This window comes from Boleophthalmus pectinirostris, unplaced genomic scaffold, assembly GCF_026225935.1.
Source record: "Boleophthalmus pectinirostris isolate CB_2022bp ecotype Guang Dong unplaced genomic scaffold, ASM2622593v1 HiC_scaffold_5, whole genome shotgun sequence".
NCBI classification, from domain to species: domain Eukaryota; kingdom Metazoa; phylum Chordata; class Actinopteri; order Gobiiformes; family Gobiidae; genus Boleophthalmus; species Boleophthalmus pectinirostris.
The window spans coordinates 36,081,459-36,092,092 of record NW_026571404.1 but is presented as its reverse complement, the minus strand read 5'-3'; the positions used below and the strand labels follow the sequence as shown (position 1 = coordinate 36,092,092).

Below are 10,634 nucleotides of genomic sequence, written 5' to 3'. Positions count from 1 at the left end.
ATTTGAGTTTTGTGTGTCTTACATACCGTATTTTTCGGACTTCGGACATCTCAATATCAATAATGTTGAATTCTGAAACAAACTGAGACTGATCCTTACTCCAGACATCCACGATCCATTGGCAGATTGTGGTGTAATTCGTGTTTGTTGTGTTTTATGAATGTGAATGAGGGTGGATCATTTAAGTTTGTTTTTTTATTTCTTACGACGAGGACTCAAATATACATTGAGTAATAATGTGTTTAATGCAGCTTTGCGCACATTTGTTTATGTTTTACAGAAACAAAACTTAAAACCGCATGACTATTTTGCATAAACTTTAAGCGCTGAAAAAAAACTGCTCTTTCCTTGTGCACTGAGCAGTCAACTTCTGTCCAACAAAAGGATACAACTCAGTGGAATATCTGTTCTTTCTGTGACAAGGCGACAGCGGCAGTGTGCGTTGAGTTGATGCAGAATTATACTTTAGTAGCCGTAATGCTCCAACAATCCATCAAGTGGTGCAGCTTCATAGTTTACTAAAGTCATACTTAAACATTTTGACAGATTTTTGAGCACCGTGTACAACATAAAATCGGTTCGAGGTCAGTAAACACAACCAGAATTAATACATAAAGCACACCGGATTATAAGAAGCACTGTCAATTTTTGAGAAAATGAAAGGATTTGAAGTGCACCTTATAGTCCGAAAAATACGGTAATCATTTTTCTCACACTATTACATCATTGCTCATATAGTGATTGTCTATTATTTTCATTTTAACATGTGGTATTTATTTATTTATTTTTATTTACCGGTTTGTCATTCATATTTTCTTTGCCTTCTTTAGACATGACCAGCATTAAAGGTATACTATGAAACCTTTCTATTAGAGAGTCTTTTCTATCTCCATGGAAACAATCAAGTGACAGCACATGACCGGAAAAACAAGAAAGAAAAGAAGAAAACTAAAACAAGATAAACCCCTGTAAACATAAAGACAAAGCAGATACGTTTAATGCCATTCTATGAAACAATCCAAGATAATTAATCACATCTCCATGGCAACAAGCAAAACCACAAAAGTCACATAACCCTCCTTTAAACTTTACTGGAATTTCTGGGAGCAGGAACCGGGTCAGTTTGGGTCACCGGCTTCTCGCGCTGCGTTCAAACTCAGCCAGAAATCTGAGACTCCCTGACCGGCCGAGCGCTTCATATTTTGTGCGGTATTATTGGATCACGGTGAGCGTATCTCGTGTTATCTCCTGAAATCTGACCTCGTTTGAAGGCAGCACCTGCACAGCCTCAGCCGCATGACACCAACCAGCCAAAACAAGTTAGCATGCTAGTATTTTTAGCATCTGCTTCGTCATGCAGCTCTTTCTAGGAAGACCGTGTTTTTAGATGCGTGTCAGTGAATATGTTGTTTTTTGGAATACGGATTGAGCTAAAACATAAGCTTAACTAGGCTAGATTTAAAGCCACAGGGTGTAACTTTTAAGACAACAAAGCAGACCAGAAAAATAGCATGTGTTTTGTTTTTTTAATTTTGGTTGTGTTTATTGTACTGAAAAACTTAGAAAAACTTGCATCGTTACAGTGAGCGCAGGCTTGCATCTCCACAAACCTGACTCTTTTTCATTAATATTCAGCTTGTTCCTTCAGTTAGAACAGACATGTCAAACTCAGGCCTGGGGGCTAAATTTGGCCTGCAATATAATTATACTAGGCCCTCGAGATTATGTCAAATCTGTATTACAGCTGCTCGCCGGCTACAGATAGACTATAGAGACATTATTTATTTAAAATTGTCTGATTATTTAAAATTGTACTTGTTCTGAATTCAATGTTTAAGCAAAACCATTATTAAACATTTATTTTAATGAGAAAAGGTTTACCATTACATATCTCGAAAGAAGAGAAAACATGCAGATGTTGTTGAAATTTTTTAATAAATATTTAGTTTGGCCCACGACTTAGTCCCAGTTTTTAATTTTGGCCCAATGTGAATTTGAGTTTGACACCCCTGAGTTAGATTTGTTTTAATGCCATAGTGTGGGATATTCTATCGCCATGGAGAATGTTCCGTTAAAGGTTCTATAATCCACAAAATTGACTATTATGAGCTTTCAGATGTGTTAGAATGGTGTAACTTTCTCAAAAACATATCTGGAGTTGTGTTTTCTTTCATTCACATGTTTAAATAATCCTGCATTATTAGTCTGTCTAAATCTCCAAAGTTCAAAATGCTCTGTTCCACCTAGTGATGTCATGAAGTGGTAGTTTTCAAGTTAACACCTCCTTTTACTTTACTTTACTTTTAGTTCAGTAGAGATTGGCAATTCAAGATCTGAAATCATCCAAGTGATTCTAGTGAAGGTGTATGGAGTTTAAAAACACAGTGGAGTATGTCCTGTCTTACCACATGACATCACAAGGTGGACCAGTTTTCTGTATTAATGAAACAAAACACAACTCCATCTATGTAAACAACATTATAACATAGATCATGTAACAGTGTAATTAATGTCAGTTTGAACTTTCTATTTCCATATGCCACCTTCAGAAAGTTACACACTGTAGCTTTAAGGTTTTACTCAAAAGAATCTTCTGACATTTTTGGTGGTGTGGCTACAGGCTTATCTCTTACTCTGTTCAATTCTGTAACTGTTACCTAGCAACCGTACTGTTACCAAGGGCCAAAACTTGCCTAAATTACACAATAGTTATGAATAAAAAAATAAATGACACTTATTTTGTTAAATCAAGAAAATTGTGTTCTGTTTGGAATTGGAATTGTTTGGAATTTTCCATACGACAACAAAGGTAGAGGGCTTCCATTTTAGAACTCAGCGCTACTTCCTGTTATTTTTTCCCCCCACAAACTTTTACTTTTTACTCTTTAGGCACTTTAATACTATTACTTAAGTCAATTTTCCATGTGATACTTTTACTTTTACTTGGAGTATTTCTTCGCTTTCGTATCTGTACTTTGTGCAACTTTTCTGGTGGAGGGTCCAAGAACATGTTACCGCTTTGTCTAGAATGTTTCACAGAATGGTTTAAAACTTTTCTATCTTTATGGAGACCAAACCAGACCACATTACAGGTCAGATCTGTGGAAAGGCTACCAAGCACAGTCAGAATGTTTGTTTTTCTAGGTCTTTTTGAGCTCCTGTAATTGAATAAATGTAAAGTAGAAGTGTTTAGTGTCATATTGTGGAAGGCGCAGACAGAGAAGTGACATCTCCATGGAAACGAGCAGGTGACGGACCCTGAACCAAAATATACACAAAACTGAGTACCGTATTTTCCGCACTATTAGGCGCTGTGGATTATAAGGCACACTGTCATTAAATGGTCTATTTTCAAACTTTGGTAGGTAGAGAGGAGATATCAAACAGCATCTGCTGTGTTGATAAACACAGCGCATGTTTGTTCAAGCGTCATTATGCTTAAACGAGAGGAGTCAGAGCGATAGACACCTTCTAACATTCACCCTCTCTGTGAGGAAAACAAACAAGCACGCAAAGAGAATTTATCGCGGCCGGAAAAGTTAACGCGCTCGTTAAAATTTATCGTACGATTAATTGATTTTTTGATTATCGTTACAGGCCTAATCATATGTAGAATAATTCGCCGCGTCAAATAAGAACTTAACACGTCAAATTGTTATTTATACTTAGATACTTATTCGCATCAAATAAGGCTGTAACACGCGTTAAATATCTGTGTAAATGTGAACAGTTTGGCTTGCCATAGCTACGGGTGTGTTTCGCTGTGCGGTCGCTGTCTGCTCCGTGTGTGTTTGTGTGCTCTGCGGGTGGTGCAGCTTTGTAGTTTACTTAAGTCGTGCTGGGACTTCGTGTATAGGGCGCTCTGGATTGCGGGGCGCGCAGTCGTTTTTTGATAAGGTTGGAGGCTTAAGAGCGCGCCCTATTGTACGGAAAATATGGTACTTCTTTCACTACTGCACTTAAATGATGTAAAACAACGATAAATACTGACCGCAGGTACTATCCCCCCAAACCAAAACATAATTAGAAAAAACATAAAACCTTATACTTTTTAACTTCGTATCTTGGCACTATAAACTGGGTTAAAACAGCAGGCGTGTTCAGTGCGGTGTAAAACAGAGATAACAGCCACTTTATAGCCGTAAAAGTCAATTATTAATGCTACAGTTCACTCTGGGTTCACTGTAACTTTGACCAGAGACAGTAAAATAAACAGGCGGTTATATGAAGCTTTAAACCGGCATTAGACGTGAATTCAGTTGGCACGACAGATTATAGACTGCCGAAATTCATTGATATGTTTTGGATATTACAAAAAGGAAACAGGAAGTCATTCTTTCGTGGCCTAATTAAACTTCAACACCTTCAAATCCGCTCTTTGTTTTTACAGTTTTGTTTTGACACGGTTTTGAGTCAGAGATTTGGTATTTGATTGATGATTTTACTCACGTGTTTTATTCTTCCGTGTTTGCTATGAAAACATAAACATTCACTAAAGCTTTCCAATTTACTTTCCAATTTTTACATCGTCTTTAATTTATTTATACACATTAAAGCTCATAATATCGGTTTTTAATTTCTTTACTGTCGTGGCTTGTATCAGGTTTGAATTTGGGTGCGTAATATAACGGAAAGTATCGAAAACAAGATTAGCTGAAGCAATAATCGATAACATTTTGCGTTCTTTTTTTTTTTTAAAGATAAAACAGTAGGAGATGCGTCAACTTTAAAGATGCACTGTGTAACTTATCTTCTGGAGGGTCCGTCACCTGCTTGTGGAGACTTGCGAGCCAAATTACACATCAGGTTTGTGGAGAGGAGAGCCAAGTCACAGTAAGAATTTATATATGTTTTTTTAGATATTTGCGAGTAATTAATAACAATACATTCAAGACAGATTTGTTTAATGCCATACTGTCGACAATTGAAACCAAAGCATCAACATCGCCATGGAGACAAGAACCAGAAAGGTTAAACAGTGCAGCTTTAACATGTCAACAAAGTAAACACATCTCTACTGTCTCTGATTGTCTTTAAAAAGAGCCCAAGAAGTTAAGATACAAAAAAATATTAAATTAACATTTTTGGATTCATAATTACAAACTAACAACAACAAACTAAAAATACGGCAGGGGCTCATATATATGCTGTATTTGCTAAATGAAAATGTGTTTTTAAAATGAAAAAATCCTAAATCAGCCTTCATTTCATCGTTTTTGTCTGTGTTAAGTTTTCATTTTTACAGACTTAGAAAATAAGGCATGCTCTAAACTGGAATTATAATGTATCTATTAAAACTGGCTGTCACTGGTGTTGTTGTTGTTCTATTACCACTGTGTTTATGTTAATAACTATATGAGATTAACCAAAATTATCCTGTTACTTGTATTGTATCTATGTGTTATCTTGTTTTATGTGTTTTTGTGGAACTATGTGTTTGTAACTGTATCTCGTGTGTTCTTGGTCCCCCTTGAAAACGACGCTGCATCTCAAGGGGTTTTCCGTGAATAAACTGAAATTAAAATTCAAAACAGTGACATAATATTGATACCAAAGTACTTAAAAGTTATATTGTAATCTTTGAATCTATACCAGTCAACAGTTTGGACATACCTTCTCATTTGACATTTTTTATCCCTAAATGTTTACTACTTTTATGTATTTACAATCATGATATATACGGAAGACATCAAATATATGAAGCAAGATGTATGGAATTATGTAGTGAAGAAAAAAGTTTTACACCCTTTGCTTTGTGAACAGCGCTGCAAACTCTTGTCCTTCTCTCTCTGAGCCTCCTGAGGAAATCTGAAAAGGTTTTCATGTCCCAGCTGTACCTTTTCAGGGTCAAAAAATACCAAAAATGCAAAACATTGGTCAAAGCAAAGGGTAAAGACTATTCTGAACTTATTTTGTGTTTGCTACATTCCATTTGTTTCATTCATAGTTCTGAAGAGTCTACAACATAAATACATCCTAAATCATGTAAAATAAAGAATCAAAAATGAAAGAATGTCCAAACTTTTAACCAGTAGTGTAAATTACGTACTTTCCTGTAGTCTAACCAACTCAAAAATACTCATCTACAAAATCATGTTTCGTTGCTGCCCTACTTTGTTGACGTCACCACTCCTTCCATAGGGTAATATAAGGTGCAATAACATACAGGACTGTCCCTTCATTTAGCGTCAGTTGTCACAGAGTCACCAAGGCTGTTGTTTCATTTATGACACTAATATCCTGTACAGCAGAACTCTCCACTCCGGAAGCTCCAGTCCACCTCCGGGCTTTGTTTGTCCAAGAGAAATCACACCTGGGCTATTTCATTTCACCTGCACAGCCGAACAGTCAGCAGGAGAGGAGCAGGAGCAGTAGTATTGTAATAGTAGTAGTAGTAGTAAGCAGGTGGAAGCGTAATGTAGTAGTTCACTTTGAGGTCACAGCCTTATCTCCCCCTCTGGTCCCTCTGACGTAGAGTCCATTCGGCCTCTGTCCAGACACTCACACGGGTCTGTCAAAGCACTACAGGAGATTTCTGTATGATTTAAACCTCCTGATGAGGCATGATAAGGGTTCAATTAGATTGTGTTAAAATTATTACTACAGGGAGTCATTTAAGGCTAATAATCGAAGGGCTTTCCAAAGCCACAGTATTAAATGTAAAGTTATCAGTGAGGGAAAGGCCAGTACATTCATTATTTCTGACAATTAGCTACATGTGTAAATGCCTCACAGTTTAGTGCCCCTTGACCGTGCCCGGTACAGAGAGCACAGAGGACCCAGAGGAGAGAGGGGCCGCGGGATCAGAGGTAGACCTGCGGCCCGGGGTACGGCTCTGCCCCGCACCAGAAGTCCTCGGGCTGAGAGATCTCCCGGAGCCACATCTCCTGCCCCGGCTGGCCCGCGCCCTGACCCTCGGCTTCTGTCAGGACCGTGTAGTAGTGACAGTCTCTGCCGTTATCCGGGTCGTACGGCGGGGCCAGGATGTCCATGAACGCCGTAGGACCGTCCACGGCGTCTATCTGGTGGAGGTTGTCCCGGTCCGGGGAGAGCACGCAGGGCCCGCTCTCCGGGGTGAACTCTCCCGTGGAGCGCAGCACCGACAGCCGCAGAGAGTCCGTGTGGGCCTGGGGAGGGCTGGGCCGCTGCAGCCGGTCGAAGCAGCTGATCCGGACCTTCCCGTAGAGCACTTTGAGCATGCCGTACATGCCCGGGTGGTCGTGGAGGGGGATGGAGGTGCCGCTCTTCAGCAGAAATATGCCCATACTGAAGTGGTCCGTTTCGCAGATGTGCATGTACGTGACCGGGGGCTGGAAGGAGCGCGCCGGGGACAGCCCGCCCGAGCTGTCCGCTTTCGGCGGGACTAGCTTCAGATCCGCCGCGCTCACCTCGGACATGAGGCTCTTGAGCTGGCCGTGGTTCTCCTGGAAAGTTCTCCCCACCTCCTCTCCGATCCTCGGCGGGTTTCTGAAGGTGACCAGCGCCTGTCGGGCTATCCTCTGCACCAGGGAGCTCATGCTGCTGTCTCCGGGAACCATTCCGTCCGAGCAGCGCACACCTCCGCACAGCTCCGCGCACAGCTCCGCACACTCGCGCTTCTGCCGCGGCTAGCGCTAGCGGCTTAGCTAGCACCCGAGATCATCTATTTATGCGACAGCCTACTCTCTTAAGGAGATTTGAGGCCTCAGCTTAACTTCACAAATCAAATGCGCAAGCAAATCCTCTCAGTGTGTTTTACATTTGAATGCAAATCACAGTGCCCAATGTATTCATAAACACAAAGAGAAAAGAATACCAAGCACGAACAGGCTGTGTTACATTAACTTAGATCGCGGACTGTAAATACAGTGCGCTGTTTCAGAGTGAGGGCTCTTAGTTACCTTTGATCACGCAGAATTCTTTTGACTCAGTTTGATTTTGTCGCTTGTTCCGTCTCGGGCTTATGAAGCTAATGGGCCTGTCGACCCACAGCATTTTATACTTTTATTATGTACTTGTGTCAGCTTTGTAGACGCGAAATGCCGTGCAATAAACTGAACTGTTCCCCATTTTTGAATATCTGTCAAACACGTACGCATCTCCCGGCACCAGACCACCACTACCACGCGCCCTCTGTTAACACCTGGGGCATTCTGGGAAGTGTAGTCATGGATGTAGATAAAAACCTGTCTTGCTTTGATAAAACCATAAGCTATTAAAAGTTATTGGGTTTCATAAAATGTTACAGCCTGAGCCTAGCACACTGCTGCTTTAGAGTCGTGTGTTACAGTGAATTCTACAGCGGCCTATTCAAATATCCTATTGTTTTTGAAAGCACCATGATGCTGCTGGAGGAGCCTTTCTGCATCTCTCAGTCAAGTCAAGCTCACTCACAGTGTTCACTTAAAAACAATGAATAAATTAATGAACTTTATTAAACCGATTTGATGTGAAATTTGGCTTCATCTGGCTTAAATTGTAAATGAGCAGTTACACATTTGGGCCGGTGTGGTGAGTTCGGGGAACAGGAAACAGTAACAGATCCCATCATCCCAATCCCTTTATAGACTTTATTATAATTTCTGCAGATTCATTAAAATCTTCAGACCCTACACAGGGTCAAATTAAACCCTTGAACCATGCAGAGAGACACCAAAACAACTGCTTCTGCAACGGCTGAATTGAAAGTTTATTCTAGCTTTGCTGCCTACAATAAAATACTGACAAAACTGCTCATAATTAGAAGAACCTTATTCAACACCATAAAATAATTTCTCATGTTGATCAGTGAGAGTGAGGGAACGTTATGTGGCAGAAGTTTGACCTGAGCTTTAGGGTGACCACCTGTCACATCAAGTCTAAAGTCTATTGTGTTCTAAATAAATGGTCAAACACACAGTAGTCCAATCAGATTCTTTACAGCCAGTGACAGACAGCCTTTGTTTTCATAATCCAATTCATTTTAAATTGATTCCTAAAGTCCTAGCAAAAGTCAATATTTAGGGTTTAAGTCAATACTGTCCAGTCATCAATAGCACAGTTTAGACATATAGTCTTGGTTTAAAGAGATTTATGGTCAACTGGTCCCTCTCGAAAATGGCAGATAAATAAAGGATGAACAATAAACCTGGTTTATTTTTTGTTTAGAAGAAATAAACATCTTCATAAGTTTGTAATTAACCTATAGACCTGGAACTAAACCTAGTTTAGACCTGGTTCCATTGGTTTAGTTTTTAGTTTAATGCAGCTTTCACATTTGCATCCTCAATATTTGCATAATAAAAAAACGTGACTAAACCCAGAACTATAAGCCTGGAGGATGAGACTATAACAGGACCAAACCAAGACAACTTTGAAACAGTAATACATTTTAAAATACATTGTTTTTCTTTAATTTCCTGTGTATTTTAATTCTTGGATGTGTTCTTGCTGGTGTGGAGTGAAAATATCAATACATTTTAATATAAAACTCATTGGTATCAATACTGCGATAGTTGCCACAATCCTACTTGATATCAAAACAAAAATCACTGATATCACCCTTCTCAGTTCACTTTACCTTTCTGAATCTTATTTCTTCTCGGTTTTGTCTTTAAAGTTGTGCTAGCATCCCATCCCTGTGTGGGAGGAGATGGGCTGACTCACACTGACTCATCTGGAGGAGGTCTGATCAGTGTGTGGAGGTAGAACCATCATGGAAGCATCTCTACAGGGAAACTCCCGCCCCCACACCCCATAAAGAGGCACGATGCTCGGGCAGCTTTACACACGTCAGCCTCCGAGTGTGGAAGCTACGGAGCTACGAGGAAGGAAATGAGAGACCACCTTCGGTCATTTTACGATTTAATATTAAGATTTGTGAGTTTTAAAGATGAAGCAGCATAATTAGTTTAACTTTTTTCCTGAAGATTAATGATAACCTTTATGTATTTAGGGACACATATATCCAGCTCTTGAGCTAGTCAAGGTCTAAGAGATTGTGTCACCCATTGCGTTCAACTTCAGTCAAATTATGCTCAACAAATCGGTGTGCATCCCAGTAATGAAATTATTGCACATCGCATCAGTTTGTAGTGTATTGTTTTCTATCATGTTTTTATGGAGAATTGTCGTGTGGGAGCCTGGATGACATAGGCTTGTGGGCGGAGCTTTGGACAGGATCATACTTCTAAGGAGGGTTTGAATAGGGCCGGGGAGAGATTGCTAGATTAGTCAAACATGCATGGATATAAAAAACGCTTCAGGCATGTTTTCTGATAAGGGAACAGCATTATAACATGCTCAAAAGCTCAAAAAGTCCATTTTGCGATAGCCCATGACTGAACAAAGAAGTATTGAGAATTTGAGCAACACACATGCCCGATACAAAAGTGCAGTGCTACTTTGGACATCTTTAATTCCCTCTCATATTACGCTTATGTCACTGCTTTTCACTTTTGTGCTGTTCTCATCTGCAGACCTGAGTATCTGTTACACACTGAGGCCTCTGTTACTCCGGCAGTCTCCTCTGGTGCTCTGGTACCGTTGGACGGGCCGTGCCAAAGCCAGAAACAAACCCAGGAAACTGAACTCTCCGGAATCTCACCAACATCTGACTCTCCCACGGTCTCCATCTGCAGAGTCACGGCTCTGTGGGCAAAGACTGTTAAAAAATG

General features: G+C 40.1%; 1 protein-coding gene across 1 annotated transcript; it reads right to left on the bottom strand.

Moving 5' to 3' along the window:
- Window positions 1-4,887: 4,887 nt before the first annotated feature.
- adob (2-aminoethanethiol (cysteamine) dioxygenase b) lies at window positions 4,888-8,025 on the bottom strand. Its single transcript, XM_020917015.2, has one exon. The coding sequence runs from the start codon at window positions 7,536-7,538 to the stop codon at window positions 6,804-6,806; it is 735 nt and encodes a 244-aa protein (XP_020772674.2). The 5' UTR covers window positions 7,539-8,025; the 3' UTR covers window positions 4,888-6,803.
- Between the last annotated feature and the right edge of the window lie 2,609 nt (window positions 8,026-10,634).

Bases quoted from the DNA above. Each gene is read 5' to 3' on its own strand.
- adob (XM_020917015.2), bottom strand. From the start codon at position 7,538: ATGGTTCCCGGAGACAGCAGCATGAGCTCCCTGGTGCAGAGGATAGCC.